Raw genomic sequence first — 25,549 nt, 5'->3', positions numbered from 1 at the left:
ACCACTTAAATTCATAATTACAATTTTTGGGATTTATTTCTAGTTTATAACCAACGATGACATGTTATGGATATCCTACTAATGCTTGGCAAAATCTCCTTGAAACAAGGAAGGAGACAAATGGCCTCACAAATAACCTCTGTTAAACTCCGTGTTGAGCTAGCAATCTGTTCCCTAGGACTCTGCTCACATCTGCGTCACAGGCTCCATTGCCGATTCTGTCAAATCAACAGATACAATGCGGTCCGGCGTAGTAAGGGTCCACCGGGCACCAGTAGTAGCCATCATATGATGGATGCGGCAGTGTTGTGGCCTCCGTTATGAGTGAAGCCCACAATGCAAGTATGAACACAATATAACTTTGTTTTTAATACAAGCCCTGGGAAGATGAAATTGTACTCTGACCGAAAGTCCTGCCAGGGAGAATAGGTCATTCAAGTCTCAAGCACACAAATATTGGAAAGGAAATCTTTTTAAGGCTCTGTTCACATCTGTGTCACGGCTTTAGCGGAGAACGGAAGCCACAAGGCTGTGATAGATCCAACAGACCTTATTAACTCAAATAAGTTACATTGTTTAAAACTGCAAGAATAACGAATATCGAGACTAAACTAAATAAAAAGTAACTAAATGTTACATGGCAGCTCGTTAAATACTTTTTTAGCTCCATCCTGCCAGCCCCACGTAAATTAACGGGCTAATTGTACAGACCCTGTGCTAAAAGCCCTTAATTTACCTGCAGAGTTTGATGGCACTGCGCGTGCCTGTACGCAATGCCATCGACCGGATCTGGCTGTCACACTGACAGCCTGCTCCTGTGTTGTGAAAGGGAACTGAAATAATGCATTTCCCTGTCACTAAAAGTTCTGAACATGGCGCTCATATTCAGAATTGGGTTCCTGAAGGCAGAAGCCAATGCTCAATTCTGTCTGTTACCAGGGAACCCCTGTACATTATTAATGACATCACAGGAATTCCCTGTGCAGAAAAAGGCTTGGAGGCATGCAGAGAAGACGCAATCTGTGTCTGCTCTGCATAAAGATCACTGATAACAGATCTAATGGGCTGTTGCCATTAGATAACTGATATCAATGATCTGTATATGGGGAAAGCAGGGAACAGATCAAAGGAAATAAAATAAAAATATCCCCAAAACGGTGCACACCTCTCCGAACCGATAAACCAATTTTAGGTATCCTGTGTGACACGAACGCATTTTCCATGGGCACCAGGCGCTCAGGCTTTTATACGTTCCTATCACGCTGAATGTACATTACTCCAAACATACAATAATTATCCCTTGGCACCAATTTTTTGTCTGATATACCCAGGTCCTATCTGCTTTTGGACCTTCCCTAAAAAAACAAAAAACTTTATACTTGGTTGATTGTCATCCATATAGAGGCTGCGGCTAAAAGTTGAAAAATTGAAATCTTTATCAGCAGTATAGAAATGTAATACGAGACTCAATGTACACAGTTGACATCGCTATGCAAGTGAGAATTAGAACCAGAACATGAAAATATTAGAATTAATTTTTTTTTCTCTGGTTTTACTATTTTTCGCTAAATAAGTCCTATATACACATTTATATTTATTCACTTTTACAATGCAGCATTCCAAAAGTTAAAAGTTTGCTCTGGGTATAAGGACTCCAAAAAACATCCCCGGTCAAGAAAGGGTTAACATTTAGCTTTGGTAGCCTTAGGGTATGTTCACACGTAGTCAACCAAAACGTCTGAAAATCCAGAGCTGTTTTCAAGGGAAAACAGACCCTGCTTTTCAGACGTTTTTTTACCAACTCGCATTTTTACCAACTCATTTTTTTACAAACTCGTTTTTGGAGCTGTTTTCATTGGAGTCTATGAGAAAACAGCTCCAAAAACGTCTGAAAGAAGTGTCCTGCACTTCTTTTGACGAGGCTGTATTTTTAAGAGTCGTCGTTTGACAGCGGTCAAACGACGACGCGTAAATAACAGGTCGTCTGCACAGTACGTCGGCAAACCCATTCAAATGAATGGGCAGATGTTTGCCGACGTATTGGAGCCGTATTTTCAGACGTAAAACGAGGCATAATACGCCTCGTATACGTCTGAAATTTGGCCGTGTGAACATACCCTTAGGGCTCATTCAGGCTAGCATGATTCTCATCCATGTGCTGTGCATTAAAACAACGCACAGCACCAGGACCCATTGACATCAATGGAGCCATTCACACATGCGTGAGTTTTTACGAAGTGATTCTCAGTTGCGTGAAATTTAATGCATGCCCTATATTGGTGCGTTATCATGTCGCCCATTGAAGTCAATGGGTGCGTGAAAACCAGACGCACATCCGTGTGCTGTCTGTGATTCACTCATTACATGGAAGCACTTTTTTTTCCCCCAAAGTGCTTGAAAAACACATGCCACACGCAAAGCACACTGATGCAAAAACACAAGGCACACGGAGAGCTTTACGTGCGTTAATGTGTCACGTTTGTGTGACTGTAGCCTTGAAGGGGTATTCCCATCTTAGACATTTAGAATATCTACAGTATATGCCATGGGACTCCAGGCAGAGAACAAAACAGAGGTGGCCGCAGCACTCCCCATCTACTTTCATTGGATTAACGGAAACAGCTGAGCACATGTGGAGCCACCTATATATATATATATATATATATATATATATATATATATATATATATATATATATATATTTACAATGGAAAAACTGTGGGTTTAGGCGGGATTCACACGACCGGGTCGCATCCGAGCGCCGGCCGGTAAAATCGGCCATTCTGCCCGGCCGGTTTGCATAAAGTTTTGCATCCGTGCCGGGCAGATCCAGACAGTGACATCATCGGCATCTCCTGAAGGGGAATCCCCATGTGTTCGGGGATTCCGCTTCAGGAGATTCCCCTGATGTCACTGCCCAGATATGGACAGAGACATCAAGCGCTCTGTCCAGGAGCGGAATCCCCGAACACACGGGGATTCCGCTCCTTCAAGGAGCTAAAGTGCGGCTAGCACATAGCAGAGCGGGGAGATACCTCCCCGCTCTGCTATAGTGGCGTCGCTACAGTAGTAGCTGCTGCAGCTGCTAGCGGCGCCATCAAAGGTGTCGCCGGGCCAGGGCGCTTTTAAAACAAGCAGGAGAAGGGAGCCAGCGCAGCGCTCCCTCCACCTGCTGTACACCCGGCCCTGCCACACCGTGTACAGCGATGCCATTCGTCAGAATGGCATCAACTCCTCCTCCTCACATGCACTCTGCGCTGTGAGGAGGAGGAGATAGAGCGCAAGAGCCGGAAAACCCGGCCGTCACTTGGGACACATCCCGGTGATGGCCGGGTATTACCCGGCCCCATAGACTTCTATGGGAGCCGGGCGGCCGGGTACCCGGGCGAAAATAGAGCATGTCCTATTTTTTAACGGGCGGTTTTCCCGGCCGTCAAAAAATCGGTCGTGTGAATAGCCCCATTAGGGGTCTATTATTCCTAATGCAGCCGGGTGCCGGCCGATTTATGAACGGCCGGCACCCGGCCGGGAAACCCTGCCGTGTGAATGAGGCCTTATGTCTGAATCAAAAATTACTCAAATAATATTTACAAATATGTAAACAAATGTTTTCACCATTACAAAAAAAACTACACTGCATATGCCAAAATGCACAACGGTCTTTGTTTAAATAAGGCTACTTGATCTTGAGGTTGACTAGCCCTTTATCATGTAGAACACTAAATAAAATGAACACGTTTGAGCAGAACCTGGAAGCTCCACCAATAACAGCATTGCAATGGAGAAAACACAAGCATGTAGTATGACACATGAAACCGTGCTGTGGAAATAAACATCACTTACATTTCAATAAAAATTGATCCAAATGGTAGTATTCCGCCCAGGCATACAATGACAGCTGGCTCCATGAACCTGTGAAGGCCAGAAACAGTTTAGGTTTTTCACATCTGCTTAGGAATCAAACTGAACTACTAGTTTTCAGTAGAAAAAAATAAATAAAAATACAAGGCTTATGAGTGCTGGTAAATAACGGTTGGAGTGATACATCTAAAAACGTGATTGCTGCTTGGCTACATAGAGGGGGCAGCTAAGCTTTCCTAAATTGTACAACCTGGATTAGAGAGTGTTGGTACAAGACATTGTGGTACTGTGTACTTCCTTTATAAAAAAAGAAAACCCTTACCATTTCTTTTCCGGAATAGGCCGGGGAACTGCATTGACACGACAAGGGAAGTTTGGCTGTCCTGCCAAATTTCGACCAAGAATTGTGCCCACCAGGTTCAATGGAAGTATTACAAAGAAACAAATGCAGCATACAGCGACCTGAGACAGCAGAATGAAATGAATTAGTAAACGCTCATTTACTTCAGACATTGGGATTCAAACGCTCATTCCAGTGACTGTTTGGTACATTTCCTGTGTCTTAATCACCGGCGCTGCTCTCAGGGTTATCACATCTGCTGTCATATAAAGAGCATAACTAAACCTTCAAAACTTCTGACATGTTAGAAGTTTTGATCGGTGGGGGTCCGAGCACTGAAACCCACAGCGATCGCTAAAACAAAAAACGGCAGAAGCGCTCGGTTGAGTGCCGAGCGGCTTAGTTTCTGAACGGCTTTTTTTCGGAAAGCCGATCAGAAACCAAGCGGCTCAGCGTTTACCCGAGCGCTTCTGCCGTTTTCGTTTAAGCGATCGGTAGGAGAATCAGTACTTGGACCCCCACTGATCAAAACTTCTCACATGTCAACATGACAGGTCAGAAGTTTGTTGAAAGTTTACTTACACTTTAACAGTCACATAAAAATACACATCATGAATCAAGTGCCACAATTTCCTTAAAAATTAAATAAAAGGAACTACATTAGGCAACTGCTGGATAAAGTAATACGGGAAAAACCCTGAACACCACATCACATAACAAAGAAAGACGTGTTGACTACACATTATTGTATCTGACAAGGGAGGGAAATACATGTGAACACATGAAAGATCAAGCGCTGGTTAAAAGTGCTAAATCCACTCTTCTCTTAATGTCATGCAGCAATAAATTATAATAAATGTATGCCAGATTATAGCTTTCATTGTGCATTACAGTCTGGGTCCTCCACTGTATTTTCTATCCCTAGTATTTCAACCTTTTATCCAAACTTCCATAAAGGTTTAAGGTTTACTGCCAGTATGGATACCGTTAAGGGCATGTTACATACATAGTTACATAGTTAGTACGGCTGAAAAAAGACACATGTCCATCAAGTTCAACCAAGGGAAGGGAAAAGGGAAGGAAAAATTTCTACACATAGGAGCTAATATTTTTTTGTTCTAGGAAATTATCTAACCCTTTTTTAAAGCCATCTACTGTCCCTGCTGTGACCAGCTCCTGCGGTGACTATTCCATAGATTCACAGTTCTCACTGTAAAGAAGCCTTGTCGCCTCTGCAGCTTGAACCTTTTTTTCTCCAGACGGAGGGAGTGCCCCCTTGTTTTTTGAGGGGGTTTTACAAGGAACAGGATTTCACCATATTTTTTGTATGTGCCATTAATATATTTATATAAGTTAATCATGTCCCCCCCTTAGTCGTCTTTTTTCAAGGCTAAATAGGTTTAATTCTTTCAATCTTTCCTCATAACTTAGATTCTCCATGCCCCTTATTAGCTTCGTTGCTCTTTGTATTTTTTCCAACTCCAGGGCATCCTTTCTATGAACTGGAGCCCAGAACTGAACTGCATATTCTAGATGAGGCCTCACTAATGCTTTGTAAAGTGGTAATATTACATCCCTGTCCCGCGAGTCCATGCCTCTTTTAATACACGACAATATCCTGCTGGCCTTTGAAGCAGCTGATTGACACTGCATGCTGTTATTGAGTTTATGATTTACAATTACACCCAGATCCTTCTCAACAAGTGAATCCGCCAGTGTAGCGCCCCCTAGGACATATGATGCTTGCAGGTTGTTGGTACCAAGATGCATAACTTTACATTTATCTACATTAAACTTCATTTGCCAAGTGGACGCCCAAACACTTAGTTTGTTTAAATCTGCCTGTAATTCATGAACATCTTCCATAGTCTGAACTATATTACATAGCTTGGTGTCATCTGCAAAAATATAAATAGTGCTATTAATCCCTTCCTCTATATCATTAATAAATAAGTTGAATAATAGTGGTCCCAGCACTGAACCCTGGGGTATGTTCAGACATAGCGTAAGCACTGCAGATTTTGCACACAAATTTCACTGTGGAAAATCCACAGCATAACACAGTAAAAGCAGAGTGGATAATATTTGAGCAAATCTCACACGCTGCATAAAAAAATCAGCCGGAAAAAAAACCGTTTATAAATTGACCAGCGGTGCAGTTTTTTTATGCGTAGCATCTCAATTTATGCTGCCGAATAGCTGTTTTTTGTTGCGGCTATTCCCACTTGAATTCAATGGGGAGGTAACAGCAAGTAACAGATATTGCAATTTTTGCAGCGGACAAGCAAGTATTCCGCTGCAAAAATATCAACTTAAAAAACTCCCAAAAAAAGTATACTTACCCGTAGTCATGGCGGCGCATCCATCTGATGTCATGCAGTCCAGCCTCCTGGGACGACATTTCATCCCACGTGACTGCTGCAGCAGTCACGTGGGCTGAAAGGTGATCCCAGGCGGCCGGGCTGCATGACATCAGAAGGATGTGTCGCCATGACTACGGGTAAGTATAAGTTTTTTTTTTTTAACCTGCTATTTTCGCAGCAAACACTCCGCCTGAAAAACTGCACCCCAAGGGCAGATACGCTGTGTACTTTTACACCCTGTGTGAACATAGCCTTCTAGTGTTAACACTGTTTTAGAGCACTGGTATAGCTCCCAGCCTCCGCAAAATCTTGCTAAAGCAAGCACCCACATTCAGCAACCTAATAATGAAAGTGGCTGTAAATATAATGCTGCTGTTCATTCCCCACCCTTATGGAATATTAACTGTATGTCACAAGTCAGAACAAGCCTAATTTGTAAGCAAAGCGCCTGCACACAATTACTTTGGACAAAATCCAGATATGGAAGATGCAAGGCTTATGTTATGCTTTTCTTAAGAGAAAAATCCTTGGGTGACCCTAATTAAACATGTGAAATGAAGAACGGTGCTCTGGGTTAAACATGAGCTTGTGTACTTCAATAAAGAGCGGGATTAAACAGAGACAAAACCAATCGTCAATCTTTAATGCAGGGGAATGTTGTGATGTAAAGCATTCCTGGACGGTGAAGCAGATTACTGTGCTAGCGAGCAATGGTGCATTGGTAAAGATTATATTCAGCAGATATCACGTCAGCTCTATTGCAATGAATAGCCATCTTTGCTTGTATTCCCAAGAAAATGCGATTCCAGTAGGATATAATTTCACTTTCTAAGTGTAATCCTAATCAAACCCACTTACAACACAGGAAGCTCCCAAACAAAAAAAATAATAATATTTATTTCCCAACTATAGATCTACTTGGAAACGTGAAGTGATTTTCTAACAATTAAAAAGAGTAACGACACATTCAAACTTTTGATATTTCTTAGAGACATATCAGACGTTTGGATCGGTGGAGGTCCAGGTGCGGAGTCTCCCAATGTTGCTGAAAGGAAGGTGCAGAATCGCTCAGCTGAGCGCTTTGCTCCCTCGGCTGTGATTGGCGCTCCTCTACAACCTGTAAATGGCTTACATAGATGTTCTATGAGAGCCATCTTCAGCCTGACAGGGAGAGCCCTTCACAGCTGAAGGTGCGGGCGCTCAGCTGAGCGATTCTGCACCTTCCTTTCAGCAACAGTGGGAGTCTCAGCACCTGGACCTCCACCGATCCAAACATCTGATAGGTCTCTGAGATATAAAAAGTTTGATGCATATGTAGTTACTCTAAGTCTTCAAGACTTGGGGTGGCAGTGAGAGCCTATGTATAGTTTAGCCATGAGGTGGCACGGTGTCCATTATGCAAACCTCAGAGGGGCCATCTAGTGGTTGGTGAATAGATTACAGTCTCACAGTTAAAGGAGTCCGAAACAGTGCAGTTTAGAATATATGAAAGTAGTGCCCTGAATTGCCATAGGCATCTGCTCCGTACATAATGGTTTTTAAACATAAACATAAAGCCCTATATTTTAAATGGTGTAAACTTGAATTTTTTTATGTTACAAGGAAAAAAAAGATTTGAAGAGTTCCTATTTGAGCGCATTCACACATCCGTATTTTCTATCAAAGTCAGGATCATGTATGTCTTGGAAAATAAAAGGCAAACTTTTCCTTCAGGACCTAACTAGCACCAACAAATGTAATTTAGACGGGGGGGGGGGGGGGGGGGGTACCAACCCGTTATATCCCCTGCCTCTCCAGCATGGATGTTCTGAGGGCCCCCCGCCAGCCAGTGTTTGCATTCCAGGAGTACTGACGTGATGTGCTGTACCAAGAGGCAACTGCTGCAGCCAAATCCTGGCCATAGCGGTGATACCAGTGAGTACAGTACAAAACGCTAAGCCAGCACTGGAGCAGAAGGGATTTAACAGGTGGTGATTGTGTAATTTTATTACATTTGTGGCTGCTAGCAGATTTAAACAAGTAGCTATGCCACACTGCTTAGTCACTAAGAGTACTTTATAAGTACTACTATAAGTGGCTACTATATTCCAGCTTCCAGGTGAGCCGTTCAGCAGGGGTGAAGGTCTTTAAATCTCTATTTTATCACAACTTGTTTTTGGGGCACGTCTGTATATTGTAGTGTCTACATGACTATACAGAGCTGCTATTCACTTACCATTGTTCCAAATGGGATTGCTCTGGAAGCATGATAATAGATGGCAATGAAGTTGATGAAGAATGCAGTCCCACAAACCATTGCTGGTATCAGAAAAGCTCCAATGAACATTTGCTTTATCCACCTCCGTCCTAACAAAGAATAGAAAAATGGTCTTGTTTCATGAAAGAAAGCTGAATTTCATTCAATCAGGTATAAGGTTACATGTGCCGGTAATGCTAAAATCTGATTGTTTCAGCGGAGTTGCAAATCTTTTACAAAAGATTCACGAAACAGCATGACTGCAAAGCAACTTAGGCTCTGTGCACATCACTATTTGTACCTACATTTAGCGTGTACTTTGGGAAAGCTCCCGACATACACGCTAAACATGTCAATAGGGCTCCATAAGCCTGAGAGGTCAGAAGCGTCCTTTTGGCCTCCATCAGGATGGTTTACGGCAGGCATACATTTTTTGGAGGATGTCGGTATAACGTTTTCCACACCGAGGGATCAAGTAAAATCTGTTTTTTTTTAAACATTGGAAGCCCATGAATAACATATGCCACTATATGATATACGTCAGTTATGCGTTTAAAGTTTATAATCTATGGGCGACGTATGCGTTAAATTGTGCTTAATAGTGGCATCTGTTGCCCATAGACTATAATGGTATCTGATTAACGTATATGTTTAACGTACACTGGGGCTGGGCAATTAATCTTGCAAATTTCCTTTTTTCACCTGTGTTTCAACTGTATATGCGTCCTGAGGATACCGTTGAATCCAATGGTAAAGCAGGGGCCGTTAGCACAATTGCTCTAACATTCACGGCTCCGGGCAGACAGGCGTGATGAGGTCACTGCCTCGCGGCTTTTCACAGACCGGCATGAGGCAGTGAAATCTCGCCTGTCTGTGCCGAGCCACACAGACCAGAGGGATAAAATATTCTCATCGTTGGAACAGGGTTAGGGGAGGATGTATTTTATTATTTTTATCAGGCACCATTGAGGCATTTTACTGTGTGGTGGCAGTGACAGGGGGTATATTCTATACAGTAGTATACAGCAGGCTCAGTGGATCTATATTAATTCAATGGCGTAGCATGAAAATATGGGGTGTGGTATGCAAATTGAGGTGTGGCCAAAATAATCGTTCATTAATCATAATCAAGGTTACATGTTCAATTAATCGTGATTTTGATCATAATCACCCAGCTCTAACGTACACCATTAGATGCTATGGTGACAGATACCACTGCTAAGCCATCCATCAAAGCCTACATTTAACGTATATGGTGGTGCGATTCTTGGCGTATACGTCCAAATGTAGGACATATCACTGTGTTCTGAACAGGTGAAAGTTGCTCACTTAAATGCCATCACTCAGTACAAGCTACAGTTCATCTTCTAAAAGTGTAACAAAATGGAAGTAGCTCATCTCCCAGCAAGAACGAAGGATTGGTTATGTTAAAATCCAACATGCTTGACTACCCCCTATATACAGCAGATACCGCTGAAATAAGTAACCGTCATCTAATGTCTATGGCCAGCCGAAAGAGGACCCGTCCACTCCCAAGACATGACGGTCAATATTTGCATTCCCCATTAAATAACAATTCTGGGAAACCTTTGGTTAGAACTCTGCACTGTGCCGTTCCTCATTTCTCATAAAAAAAAAAAAAAAAAAAGGAGTATAAATATATTTATAACTGGATGTTACCATTCACCTCGGCAAAATGTTGTTAATTACATCAGTAACGGTGTTACAAAAGATTCATACGAAATCTGTCAATAGCTTTACCTCCTTGCCTGGCATAGAGACTTCCTCCAAAGTACCCATTGACTGGTGAGGTTGCAGCATACACAAATATAGCCGTGCTCAGCATTGAACCCCTCCTAGAGAAAGTAAATAAAGACATGATTAACTAAAAATAAAATTAAAAAACAAAACCAACGGTTAGAGAAGTGGAATTCATTGCAAACAGGAGATACATTTCATGCAATACACATAAAACAAAGAGGCTGTCTGTCACATCGAGTAATACATATAATAATATCCAAGCCGTAACCCAAAAGAGCTGAACAGAACAAAAACTGGACATTTGTTAGCGTAAACCTTTTCTCTCGTCACATTCATTGGGGAACACAGGTGACTACCTTGGGTATAGCTGCTACCACTTGGTGGCGGATACCAAGTAAAAAAGTGTGAGCCCCCCCCTGCCATGATATATACCCCTCCTGCACACACTAAACTAAACCAGTTTGTAGATAAGCCACAGGAGAAGCAGAGAAAACCTAGTGTTACAACAAAGAATTAGATCAACAAACCATATGTGAGAACCAGAGGTAAATAACCTCCGCTTGGTGTGAACAGGTTTAGCACCTAAAAGTAAAAAATTGGGCAGGCGCTGTGTCCCACAATGACGAGGAAAGGTTTTTAAGGCAACAAAAAATCCAGTTATTTCCTTGGAACATTCAAAGAAATCCCATGGGGTGGTAAAAGAGACATGAGCACAAAACCAAGCAACAGTAGAAAGGTATAGAAGGATGTAAGGTATTTCCCCCCAATAGAGCCATCAGTCGTAAAATGAGAGCTCTGCCTAAAGCGCAATATGAAGTGCAAATGGTCATATCGATCCCTGGTTAAAACCCAAGGAAATACGAGGAGGCAGATGTGTGCCCCCCCTTGGAGAAAAGTCTGGACGTCAAGGAGGAACCTAAGGTCAAGTCCCAGATACAAACCCTGCTGGAGAAGAGACAAAATCCTGGACAAGGAAACTGAAGGAGTCGCTTCCCATATTAGCCAATGAAACACTCCTAAGTACTGTGGAAAATACAAGATGTTAAGAGCTTCTGGCCTTCGACAGAGTTGTGATGGTCTGTTCGGAGAACCACAAGATCTCTGGAATGTGGTTTGAACAGTTCTGGTATCAAACTTAGTGACGCAGAAAAACTGGACGATGACTGAACCCTTAGAGAGTAGGTCGTCCCTGAGAGGCAGATGCAAGGGGATGTTGGGCAAAAAAAGTGATACTCTGGGCTACCACACCAAATGAGTCCATTGCCAGGGTTAAACGACCGCAACACCCATGCAGGACTTATACTGGGCCGCCGTGAAAAGGCGACTGCCTAGCCTAAGGCCCCTTAGTGACGGCCGTGAAAAGGCGTATAGGTGGTCACTAAGGGGTTAAGCATGTACTGAACAAACTGAATATGGGTAAATGAAAGGGTAAACAAGTAGGAAGATAAGTCTTGTATGTTCATACTCACTCTGTATACAAATCCTCAATCATGGCTACAATTATTACAATAAGAGACACTGAAAAAATCTGACATCCTGATCCAATGAGTGATGAAAACATCAGAGGGTGGCTTGACGGTCTGAAAACATCTCCATGGACCTGTTTCCAACCATACTCGTCTCCTAGATCCCGATCCTGCAGTTAAAATAAATAAACAGAAAATTCCACTCAAACTTTCAAGTACGACAGCAGAGAAAAAACATTTCTACCGGGACATGAGATAAATCTTCAGGTCTCATGCACGAGACCAGATATGTAGGGGGTAAAGATTGTGAATGTTATACTAGAGAGGTTTCCATACCTCCCTGTGACAACACATTTTTGAACAGACTGTGTGCTGCGGTGTTAAAAATAAATATTGTTGCACGCTTCATCGAATGCAGTATGGAGGCAGATTTCTCCCCATCGGAGTCAATGAAGAGTAAAAAAATCGGTTTATACTTTTCCACGTAACAGAGAAACCTCTGTACGGATAACTTATAAATCATGTTTTTTGTCCCTATACTACAGGTGAACCAACGAGAAAAATAACTTAGAGAGTTAGTTTTCTCCATCTGGTTCCATACAAAAACAAGAACAGTACCCATACTGAACATATAGAAACATATCGAAAAAAAGTTGCATGTGATTCTTCAGAGGTGCAGTTTACGAAACCATAAAGAGTGTCAGGCATATTTTACTGTCCACATACAGATATATTTCTAATATACCACTTTTTCCACTAAAGTTTAACTAAAATTAGCGTTGTTCCCATAAATACCTTATGAAAAATAACTAGCAGTAACATTAGTGGCGAGAAGCAGATTTTGTGACATGTCATAGCCTTGTCAGAAAATCCTACTTTGGGGGATCTAGGGGCATACAAGCAAATGTATGTGAAAATTCATACCATGTCATCCATCTCCTCTTCCTTGCTGTACCGGGCATAATCTTTCCTCAAGGTTCTCATAAGAATCATAGACACCAATCCCACCAAGAAAATAACCATCATGAAAGAATTAAAGATTGAAAACCAGTGTATCTATAGGAAAGGAAAAAAAAACAAAACAATAGATGTACAGTTAATAAACATAGGAAATGACGATGTTGCAATATTGTGCTGCGTAGCCAAAAAAAACGCAGTCAGGATCAAGAATGTCAACATGTTTCAACTGTAAAAAACAAGCGGCCAATAAACGTGCCACCAAGCAGTGGCGATTTGCGGAAAGCCGTGCACGGCACGCTGTAAGAACACGTGATCCGAGCCGTACTCTGAGGAAAGCTGAATAGTAAGAGGGAGTCACTGACAATGTGTGTGTATAATGATAAAATATGCTATCGTACCTTTACACTGAAATTACAACGTTGCAGACACTTTTTCGAACTAGGTTAAGGTTTACAGTAGAAAGGTTTATGAATGACTAGTGAGAACTTGTGTAAGGAAACCAGATAAATGTGTCTCCTTCTGGGAAATACCTACCCTGTGCTGGAAAAACGAGGGATCAAGGTATTTGTCAAATCGGTCTTCAAACCGTACATCAGACTTTTTCCACTTTACCTACAAGAGACATGGAACAGCAATTTAGTGTTTGCATAAGGAGGATACAATCTCACTTCTGGTTACTCTTACTTCAAATAGCAAGGGGACAATATTCAATCCTCACATATTAAATTGTTTTGCATAGAACGGTCCTCTAAGCTGTTTTTTTAACAGGTGAGTACTGTAAGTTTTTTTTTGATGTTGCAACTTTCCTGTTCTTAGCAAAACATTTTTAAATCCCTGCAGATGTTTTGTGCTCACTGAGCCTAGACATAGAAAGGTTTACGCAGCCTGCAACATAAATGCATATAGATCTTGTAAAGCAGTCCACACACGTAAGAAACTGTTCAGCCGACAGCCATCTTCCTCAACCTCCCCATAAACATGTACACTTGGCCAGAAGTACATGCTTATTTTAATAGGGAGACAAGCTGCTGACATCTCCCAGCAAAACAAAAGGATCAGGCATGTTGAAATTCACCATGCGGACACTTAATCTCCACTCGGCATGTTCCAGTGAGGGTCGGAAGGCCCCCAATACACATTAGAGAGGACCTCTCACCTCCCCATACATGTGCAGCATGTAATGGGGAGGGCTGAACAAACCCTGGGGCACTTTACATGATTTTTTCTACCTGCCTCCGTTCTTTAGATATCGGTGCCGTTATATTTGGAGCCCGATATTTAAATAACCCCCTGAATAGTCAACGGGGCGTGTCAGTGCTACGGACAGAGCTGTGGAGAGGAGAGCGCTCATTCCAGCTAGCAAAAAACTATCCGAAGGTGTCAAAACATCTAATGCTAAAAATCAGAGGAAAACATCTATGGATTCTGCCAACTTACTGAGTAGTCAAGAATTAATATTGGGATGCACTCCTCAATTGTTTGGTGTGGTTCTAGTAGGGTTGGGACGAAATCCCTCAATATGTAACGGTCAGCGACAGTGAATGGACGTGGATTGGCCGAAATGTCTACCAAGTCGCTAATTATTATTTTCATATATTATCATGCAGCCATTTGTGCTACAATAAAATATAAATATTTTGCATCTAGATCCTTTTGTGCTTTCAGTATGTGCTGGGGTTCCATTTGTTACTTTACTTACTGAGTAGGACATTGGAACCTTGGTGTTTGGGACAAGCTTGATTTTTCCTTCACTAGTAAGATTGACATCTACAATTCGGTTTCCATTATATCCAATTTCAAGCTTTTTATATGTCCAAAGATAGTAGTCTTCTCCATTTTCATCAGCTTCACCTACAATTCCTGCATTTAACAGCATCAAGAAATGTATGTAAGACAACAGCTTAATAAAAAAAAAAAAAAAAAGGCTAGTTACACACATTATATTACATATAACACATGTATTAATTCTTAAATGGACTGGGCATCACATGCCACTGAAATGAATTGTATGTGATGTGTCAAATTATATACATACGTGTACACACACACACACACACACACACACACACACACACGAATGAGAGCACGAGTAGTAGTGGCAGGTCTCAGTCACACTAGAACCACAATTCGTGAATAGAGAGTAAGATTTTTATTTTATTGTAAAAATTCTCCTTAAAGAAACAAGATCCTACTAATTTTTGGAACCAACTCTTAGTTCAGGGACTCTGACATTAGCCTGCGTGCTACAAAACACTGTTCGGTATCTAGTTGGACGTTACACTGATGAAAATACTGTGGCTAGAGGGTCATAATGCCGACCAGTCCAGCTTGTAAATACACTCTAGTTCTAATACTGCAGAAGCCTTTTCCTAATTCAGCACCACCGAGATGCAGCTAAGACTGCTGGCCATCATAGTAAGGCCACTTTCACACAGCAGTATTTAAGGGATTTCGCATTAGTATTTGTAAGACAAAACTAGGAGTGGAAGCAAAACAGAAAAAGTGTAAATGAAAAGACTTACACCTCTTGTTTTGTTACATTCAATTCCTGGTTTTAATGTACAAATAATGATACAAAATTTCACCAAAATACTGCCGTGTGACAGTGGCCTAAGGCAGGAATTTGATAAGGTCCAGACACATTGACGGCTGCCCTGTGCCAGATTCGGTACTAGTCAGCATGATTGAAAGAAGGCGGCTGCAGCTTTACCTAAAAAATATATACATGTAAAAAAAAAACTTGAGCGTTGTGAAACAGGAACAATGGCTGAAGTATGTACATGCAAATATACTGGATTTAAACAAAAAAAAAAAAACTGCATGTCAGAGACCAAATTCTTACCCCATATTGGTAAGTCATCTATGTACATCTGATACCAGTAATGGTTCTTTATTGCATAAACAAATGCATCCCGCTTTGCTTTGTCCAGTTCAACATCACAGTAGGTTGCCTGCATTACATCCTCTGTATAAAAGAAAACATACTTAAAGACACCAGGCAAGGTAAAATATGGTTAGGTCACAAGTAAATATTTAACGAGAAGGGGGGGGGTTCTATACATTTTAGGCTATGTTCACACTTGCATTGTATAATCCATTACTCTGATCAGTTTTTGGATCAGAGTAAAAACCAATCTAATGGAGCTTGTTCAACCGGTGGAGCAGAATAACAGAACGCCGAGCACAGAAGTGAACAAGGCCTAATCTGTTATTCTGCTCCGCCGTTTGAACAACAGAGACAACTAGTGCACAATGGAACCTATTGACTTTAAAGAGGTTATGTGGGACCAAAAATTATCAGCAGTGTACTCACTGCAGTAACACTAAAAAAAATTAAAATAAATCAAATACGCACCTTTGAAATTAATATCTAAGCCGCTAAACTCTAACTCAACTCCTTGAAGAGCTTCTCCTAAGGTTTCGTGATAGTGGCTAATACTTTTCTTTGTTCCAACGCAGAATGGCAGCGAGAAATATTTGTACGTCTCTTGCCTATTGTGGTATGGTCCTACTGTGTTCATCCATAAAACCACCTCTTCTTTATCATTATACTGCGAAAAAAGAAAAAAAAAATAGATTATTAATGCAATGAATATCCTAACTGTTTATAAGACATAAATGGGACATTTTGCACTTTCAACTCTATCCTAAGAGTAGACAAATCAGAGAATTGGTTTCTGCAAAATGTTAAGTATATGTTATTCTTGTCCATGAGATAAGTTTGTGGCCACGTCAGAAAGATGAAAATGTACACAGATAAAGCCTTATGCACACGACCGTAGTTTGCCGTAATTGCGGTTAAAATACCCACACATTTCTATCGGCCACAGACACCTTCCTGTATATTTACGGGTGTGTGTCTGGGTCATAGAAATCCACCGCAAAAAAATAAAATAAATCGGACGTCCTATTTTTCACATTTACGGACCGTGCTCCCAAACTTATTACTGTGAGCACGATCCCCAAATGCGGATAACACTCCGTGGCCCGTCCGTGCAGTATTTACTGACCGTAAACACTGCACAGTCACGTACATTAGGCCTAAGCAAAGTTTATTAGATCATCTTATTCTAAATTTCTTTGTTGTGGCTAAGGTTTCGTTCACATCTGCGTTGGGGTTCCGTTCTGACGTTCTGTCGGAGCTTTCCGTCAGAACGGGACCCTGTACCGGATCCGTCACCATTGAAATCAACGGTGATAGAAACGGAAACCTCTGGCATCAGTTTGTGTCTGTTCAGGGTCCCGTTCTGACGGAAAGCTCCGACGGAACGTCATAACGGGACCCCAACGCAGATGTGAACGAAGCCTAAGTAAGATATCTTGTTATAAGCGGTGTTCTGTTAAGCCCTCCGAACAGAACAGCAGTAATTCAATAGTCAATGGAAATAACTAGCGTAAACAAATCTCTTGGCTATTGTCGCTTATATCATGGTATCAAATCCCCCAAGTCATCGCTATACTATAGAGAGGAAGCGACACACTTTATTCTGAGAACTTTGCTGCAAGCATCAATGCAGACAGGAACCAAGCCCAAACTTTATATGCAAAATAATACACTGCTGTAAAAATCAATCCTCTTGTGCTCCAGCATTAAGGGAGAACATACTTCAATATAAATGAAAATGATGCGCCATTTGTCCTTTAAAGAGAATGTCACCATTAGATACTATAAATACTAAGCGAACGGGTGCAAATTCATCCGATAAACCGCCGTCCACATCTCGCATCTCCTTTAGTCGAAGCCATACTTCAAAATGTATACATCCACCGGCAGGCCGCAACATATGCCAATGTATAGGCATATACATTTTATATGTGCTATATATGATTTTACTACATCTTATCTGTATAGGAAAGTGCAACTGACCACACTTTACTAAACAGCAGAAGGAAAAAAAACAACACATACCAGTCCAGCGCAAGTCAAAAGCACACTGCTTTATCATACTCTGCGTGCATATACAAGAACCCTATGAACACGCTCTCCTGGCATGTATGCCAAACGTATTGAAATAACAATGTGAACGGAGTCTTACTCAGAAGCTAGCAATTCCTGCAAAACTATTGCTTTAAAGAGGCTCTGTCACCACATTATAAGTGCCCTGTCTCCTACATAAGGAGATGGGCGCTATGATGTAGGTGACAGCAGTGCTTTTTATTTAGAAAAACTATCTATTTTCACCACGTTAGGAGCGATTTTAGTTTATGCTAATGAGCTTTCTTAATGCCCAAGTGGGTGTGTGGGCGTTGTACAGAGGAGTGCATGACGCTGACCAATCAGTGTCATGCACTTCTCTCCATTCATTTACTCCGCGCAGTGACACTGCGTTGTTCGCTTTGTGCTGTCTTATACTGACACATTAACGTTACTGAAGTGTTTAGACAGTGAATAGACATTCCTTCCAGCCAGGACGGGATGTCTATTCACAATCCCGACACTTCGGTAACGTTTCTGTGGTACTTACAGCAGAGCAAGCGTAATCTCCCTGTAAATGACAGGTTACAGGGAGATTACGCTTGCTCTGCTGTAAGTACCACAGAAACATTACCGAAGTGTTGGGATTGTGTACAGACATCCCATCCTGGAAGGAAGGAAGGTCTATTCTATCTACTCTATCAATGGTGACGAAACATTGCTAATGGCTTCCGTTTGTCACCGTTCCGGCAGGTTTCAGTTTTTGACGGAATCAATAGCGCAGTCTTTTATGGCAGCCCCTAATAAAGGCCCCCAGGTCTGCCTGTAGCGTATGCCGGCTAGGTCATGCCAGAGGTATTGCAGTGTATTATAGAAGCGGTTGGAGGATCACATAGTGAAGTCCCCTAGTGGGACTAGTAAAAAAAAATAAAAAATGACTACGTTCACACGTAGCGGACTGAACATCTGTATCGGTGGCTGGAAATTCCACAGCAGAATACGGTGGCAACAAAGTGCATGAGATAGTAATCTCATCCACATGTTGTGGATATTTTCCACACAGAAATGGACTTGCATAGCAGATTTTTTTCAACTTCTGCAGAAAGACAGAATCGTTGCGGATTTTCCCCATTGACTTCTATGAGGAAGAAGAAATCCGCAAGTAAGTCCTATTGTTGTGGAGGCTAAAATCCGAAGTCCAGATAAGTTTAAAATAATAAAACAAATACTATACTGGAAAAAAATAAAAAAAATTCTCACCTCCCCTGTCAAAGCTTCCAGGGTCCCCCCACTGGTTTCTGTAGAACCAGCCGCCAGCGATGACGCGTTGCGTGAACACGTGACTGCTGCAGTGGTCACGTGACAAGTCATCAACGGCGGCTGATTGTACAGAGACCAGCAGAGGATCAGGGAAGTATTGTCATGTGAGCACTAAGAGAGGATAGTGTTTGGGGGTATTTTTAGATGCTTGTTTTCCAGTGAAATCTGCACAATTTGTTGAAGATTTCCTGCTGCAGACTTCGCTACTGAATAGAAATAGGGATTCAAAAAAAAAAAAAATGATTAAAGGCCTGTTCACATATGCGTTGGAGGCCCCGTTAGGGGCCTCAGTCGCAGATGTGGCCAAAAATAAATAAAATTGCTTCCGGTAGAGCCTTGAACACCGACAGAGACCCAACAGAACGACGGAGACAAATCGGCGCTTCCAGATCTTTTCATTGTTCTGCTCCACTGACCGAGTACAACAACTGACACCCAAAAGCGGGTGTATACCAGGGCCTAAGGACAGGATTACCTTGGGTCATAACTTTTCTTATCCCGTTGATGTAGCTGTGCGATGGATTGTTTTTAGCAGGATAAGTTGTAGTTTTTTATTAGCAACATTGGAGTGCATATAAAATACGGAGTAACTTATAATTTTTCCATTCAGGGCGGATTTGGGGAAAAAAATCCCTCATCTTTTACTTATTTTTTACACCATGCCGTATCTAAGGGGTTTAACTGCCAGCATCAAAGCTTTCTCTGATGCTGGCTGTTACCTCGGGAGCGTGGCTGTCCAGTGAGTAAAGCAGTGGCCCCGTGTGCACTTGGATGTGCAAGTATGTCTAAAGACCCACGCACACTACCGTAAAAATTCTCCATAACTGCGGACCGTAACATGGTCCACAATTACGGACCCACTCGCTTCTATTGGCCGCGGACACCTTTCCGTATCGCTACGGAGAGCGTACGTGCCGTAGAAGTGTACCGCAAAAAATGGGACATGTACTATCTTGATTTTTACGGGCTGTGCTCCCATACTTTGTATGGGAGAACGGGCCAAAAATGCGGGCTGCGGTTGTCCCTGCCCGCAATAGCGGACCGTGATTACAGGCACGCCCGTGTGCATGAGGCCTAAATGTGTGCAGCTGCAGCATAAAGATGGTTATACACAGAAGATAAAAATGGACCAACTAAAGTTTTTTTAAAAAAAATCAACGTAAACGATCTCTCACGTTGGCCAACGTCAGACTGGTCTACAGAAAATGTGATTCGCCAGATTGGAAAATTTTGCCTGTGGTCGCCTGAAACTGCACATGTACTGCGTGATCAGCTGAATTCGGAAAATCCTTCGCCACTTTGCGCCAACCTCAAAGAGTCTTTTAAAACAGACTCCCTAATAAGTCAGTTTAGTCCCTTCTGTTGCTGATGGGATCGTTCGTACGATCACGATTGATCTGTCTAACGAATTGTGGGCGATAATTGTCTTGTGTGTATGACCAGCTCAACTCTGCCCTGAACTTAAAGGGGTTTTCCCACGAGGGACATTTATGACATATCCACAGGATATGTCATAAATTTAAGATACATGCGGGTCCCAACTCCGGGACCCGCACCTATCTCTAGAACAGGGCACCCAAACCCTGTTCTACCGAGCTTTTTGTGCTCACGCTGCCTCCCAGCCACTTCCTGATTACACAGTCGAGAGTGAGGGAAACAGCGTAACTCGCTGAGCTCTGCTGTTTCCATAACTCCCATAGTAGTGAATGGCAGTTACGGAAGCAGCGTAGCACGCGAGGTATGCCGTTTCCGTAACGACCATTCAGCTCTATGGGGCTTACGGAAAGAGAATAGGTCAGCGAAATACGCCGTTTTCTCTTTCATGGACGGAAATTAGCCGGAACACAAAGAGGTAGAACGGTGTTTAAGGGAACCGTTCTAGAGATAGGTGCGGGCCCCAGAGGTGGGACCCGCATCTGACGTTTATAACATATCCTGGATACGTCAAATGTTCCTCGTGTAAAAACCCCTTTAAGGCAAAATACAGAGCTTGTGTGCAGGAGGCTGTATGGCGGCACACAATCTACCTGATCTGCCAGCTCAGCATGCGGACGGTCCGATCATTTGTATGAATGATTCAATGTACAATTAATCGGCCGTTCCTAATCTTAAGTACGCGGCTACCTGAATGCTGGTATACAAATAAGATGGCTGTCGGCCATCTCTCCCATAAGCATATGTTGCATATGGGTTTTTAAAATAAATATTGAAGTCAATAAAAAAAGAAGAAGATTTAGGCCTCATTCACACGGCAGGGTTTCCCGGCCGGGTGCCGGCCGTTCATAAATCGGCCGGCACCCGGCTGCATTAGGAATAATAGACCCCTAATGGGGCTATTCACACGACCGATCTTTTGACGGCCGGGAAAACCGCCCGTCAAAAAATAGGGCATGCTCTATTTTCGCCCGGGTACCCGGCCGCCCGGCTCCCATAGAAGTCTATGGGGCCGGGTAATACCCGGCCATCACCGGGATGTGTCCCGAGTGACGGCCGGGTTTTCTGGCTCTTGCGCTCTATCTCCTCCTCCTCACAGCGCAGAGTGCATGTGAGGAGGAGGAGTTGATGCCATTCTAACGAATGGCATCGCTGTACACGGTGTGGCAGGGCCGGGTGTACAGCAGGTGGAGGGAGCGCTGCGCTGGCTCCCTTCTCCTGCTTGTTTTAAAAGCGCCCTGGCCCGGCGACACCTTTGATGGCGCCGCTAGCAGCTGCTACTACTGTAGCGACGCCACTATAGCAGAGCGGGGAGGTATCTCCCCGCTCTGCTATGTGCTAGCCGCACTTTAGCTCCCTGAAGGAGCGGAATCCCCGTGTGTTCGGGGATTCCGCTCCTGGACAGAGCGCTTGATGTCTCTGTCCATATCTGGGCAGTGACATCAGGGAAAACTCCTGAAGCGGAATCCCCGAACACATGAGGATTCCCCTTCAGGAGTTGACGCTGATGTCACTGTCCGGATCTGCCCGGCCCGGATGCATAACTTTATGCAAACCGGCCGGGCAGAATGGCCGATTTTACCGGCCGGCACTCGGGCTCGGACGCGACCCGGTCGTGTGAATCCCGCCTTACCTTTTTATCTAGTTCAGCTTTTGGGAATTACGTGACAAGTTCACATAACCGATATGGGACCAGATCTAATTTTTGAAAGTGAGTGAGTCAGGGCGGATTCACACGAGCGTGTGCGTTTGCGCACGCCAAAAACACTGCATTTTGCGTGTGCAAAAGGCACTTAACAGCTCCGTGTGTCATCAGCGTATGATGCGTGCTTTTCGCGCAGCCGCCATCATTATGACACTCTGTTTGTAAACAGAAAAGCACGTGGTGCTTTTCTGTTTGCAAACATACTTTTGACTGCTGTTGCGCGAATCACGCGCGTCCCACGGAAGTGCTTCCGTGTGGTGAGCGTGATTTTCACGCACCCATTGACTTAAAAAAACGCAGAAATACAGGACCTGTCGTGAGTTTTATGCAGCGGACTCACGTTGCGCAAAACTGACAGTCTGCACTGCCCCATAGGCTAACATAGGTCTGTGCGACGTGCGTGAAAAACACTCGCGTTGCACGGATGTATTACACGTTCGTGTAAATCCGCCCTCAGTGTGTGTGCACACACACACTTATAAAATGGATTCTGTTCAGACCTGCAACAAAGCTTTTAAAAATAAAATCTGTTTAATACAGAGACCTAAACGATCCCAACAGGTCCCATTATTTTTGTATAGGATCCATGAGTCTTCTGTAAAATTAACGCAAGCGAAAAGAACACAAAGCCAAACAAAATGTTCACATTATAAGCTGGCGATTATCTAACCTACAATAGCCATAGAAACCAATAAAATCAAAATTTAGACTCCAGCTTAAAACTGGTGATTTATTGTAAAGAAATACATAAATATATAACGTTAAGCATTTCATCAAGGGAGGGAAAAAGATCCTGAAGATCTAAATACGCCTTATACAATCTTGCCAACAAAATAGTAATGACTGAGACTTGTGCATGTGGCAGTTCCTTACAGAACACCAGGAAGTGTCCAGCCCAGGTGTGCACAGGTAAGCAGGTAACATGGCCACAGGTTAATGAGTATGTGTAACAGCAGAATAGACCATAAAACATGGCAAATGACTTGCAGGTTAAGTTAATCTATATATTACCCATCCCATTATTTGCCAGCCCACTTATTGCAGGTTACACATATAACATTATTGAACTCCTGTTAGTGATCCATGAACCAGCTAGACTGACTATTAACAATGTGTTACACACACATATATATATATAGGGTCAGTTCAGCTTAAAGAGAATCTGTCACCAGTTTATCAATTCCCTATCACCTAACTAATCTAATAGGTGCTTTGATGCGGATAACTACAGTCTGATTTGTTTTAAAAAAACACATTTATAGTTTTAAATGTTATGTTCATTTTTATACATATGCTAATTTAGCTCTAATAGCCAAATATGAGGTTACATTTTATTTTCACTCTGGGCGGTGTAATGTTTTCTGTATGACGCTGTCCAATCAGCATACAGTTCTCCTCTTCACAGCCCAGCGTGATCTCAGCTCCAATCGTGATATCACGCAGGGTTGTCACTTCCGGTCTAAGGTAGTTCAGCACAGCCACTCAGTGGTACTCCAAGAAGACTGTCCCTACATCGCCTCCAGCTGTGACGGACGACTCTCATCCACAGCAGCAGCACTGAGTCGCTGCGGTCAAGGACCTGCGGCCGGAAGTGACAACACAGCGTGATCTCGCGATTGAAGTGGAGATCACGCTGGTCTGTGAAGGGGGAGAAGCTGTATGCGGATTGGACAGCCTCATACAGAAAACATTACACCGCCCAGAGTGAAAAAAAATATATAACCTCCTATTTGGCTATAGGAGCCAAATTAGTACATGTATAAAAATGAACATAACTTAAAATTATTATTTTTAAAACAAACCACACTAGTTATCAGCATCACAGCGCCTATTAGATTAGTTAGGAGATAGGGAACTAATAAACTAGTGACAGATCCTCTTTAAAGAGGCTCTGTCACCAGATTTTGCAACCCCTATCTGCTATTGCAGCAGATCGGCGCTGCAATGTAGATTACAGTAACGTAAAGTTATGACCATTTTTGTATTTATGCAAATGAGGCTTGCAAAAGTACAACTGGGCGTGTTTACAGTAAAAGTACAACTGGGCGTGTTGAAAAGTAAAAGTCCAACTGGGCGTGTATTAGGTGCGTACATCGGGGCGTGTTTACTTCTTTTACTAGCTGGGCGTTCTGACGAGAAGTATCATCCACTTCTCTTCACAACGCCCAGCTTCTGGCAGTGCAGACACAGCCGTGTTCTCGAGAGATCACGCTGTGACGTCACTTCCCCAGGTCCTGCATCGTGTCAGACGAGCGAGGACACATCGGCACCAGAGGCTACAGAAGATTCTGCAGCAGCATCGCCGTTTGCAGGTAAATCGATGTAGCTACTTACCTGCAAACGCTGATGCTGCTGCAGAATCAACTGTAGCCTCTGGTGCCGATGTGTCCTCGCTCGTCCGACACGATGCAGGACCTGGGGAAGTGACGTCACAGCGTGATCTGCCAGAAGCTGGGCGTTCTGAAGAGAAGTGGATGATACTTCTCATCAGAACGCCCAGCTAGTAAAAGTAGTAAACACGCCCCGATGTACGCACATAATACACGCCCAGTTGGACTTTTACTTTAAACACGCCCAGTTGTACTTTTGCAAGCCTCATTTGCATAACTACAAAAATGGTCATAACTTGGCCAAAAATGCTCGTTTTTTAAAAATAAAAACATTACTGTTTTCTACATTGCAGCGCCAATCTGCTGCAATAGCAGATAGGGGTTGCAAAATCTGGTGACAGAGCCTCTTTAAGACCCTCTGCACACATTGCCAATTTTGCATACAGATTTGCAGGCAAAAAATCTGCAGCGGAAGACATTTAAAAAAGTTCTCATCCACGTGCTACTGACCAGCGTATGTTGCGACTTTGCAAATTCACAGCCTGCTCATTCTGTCCTGGACGTTCGTGGTTTTCAATGTAAAAAAGGTGAAAATCTGGGGCGGAAACCACATTTGAATAAGCGCCAAAAAACGCCCCAAATCTCCTTCCATTCATTTCAATAGGAAGGAGAGGAATTTTTTTCCCCTGGGAAGTACTGGTTCGCCCACAGAAAAAAAAAAGCGCCATTCCCTATCTTGGATCTGTTTCCAACCTCTGAACCTCATTGGACAGTAGGGAAAAAAAATGCATAGTTTGGAGTGGATCATGATGCGATTTTTGACACATAACCGCTTGATGTCTTTGTTTAATTTAGAAA

The 25,549-nt window shown here is 42.8% G+C and overlaps 1 protein-coding gene across 1 annotated transcript in view; it reads right to left on the bottom strand.

Annotated features, from left to right (window-relative positions):
- TM9SF3 (transmembrane 9 superfamily member 3) overlaps positions 1 to 25,549 on the bottom strand; it is a 37,194-nt gene that overhangs the window by 7,910 nt on the left and 3,735 nt on the right. The window contains exons 2-11 of the mRNA XM_075841503.1: positions 16,343 to 16,538; positions 15,830 to 15,952; positions 14,687 to 14,847; positions 13,522 to 13,599; positions 12,952 to 13,083; positions 12,031 to 12,197; positions 10,562 to 10,656; positions 8,780 to 8,910; positions 4,184 to 4,323; positions 3,844 to 3,912 (exon numbers count right to left, since the gene is read on the bottom strand). Of these exons, the coding sequence (XP_075697618.1) occupies positions 3,844 to 3,912; positions 4,184 to 4,323; positions 8,780 to 8,910; positions 10,562 to 10,656; positions 12,031 to 12,197; positions 12,952 to 13,083; positions 13,522 to 13,599; positions 14,687 to 14,847; positions 15,830 to 15,952; positions 16,343 to 16,538 (1,292 nt within the window). The remainder of the gene's footprint in view (positions 1 to 3,843; positions 3,913 to 4,183; positions 4,324 to 8,779; positions 8,911 to 10,561; positions 10,657 to 12,030; positions 12,198 to 12,951; positions 13,084 to 13,521; positions 13,600 to 14,686; positions 14,848 to 15,829; positions 15,953 to 16,342; positions 16,539 to 25,549) is intronic.

This window comes from Rhinoderma darwinii, chromosome 11 (assembly GCF_050947455.1).
Source record: "Rhinoderma darwinii isolate aRhiDar2 chromosome 11, aRhiDar2.hap1, whole genome shotgun sequence".
NCBI lineage: Eukaryota > Metazoa > Chordata > Amphibia > Anura > Rhinodermatidae > Rhinoderma > Rhinoderma darwinii.
The sequence above is the reverse complement of the archived record's forward strand: the minus strand, read 5'-3'. Positions and strand labels throughout refer to the sequence as shown.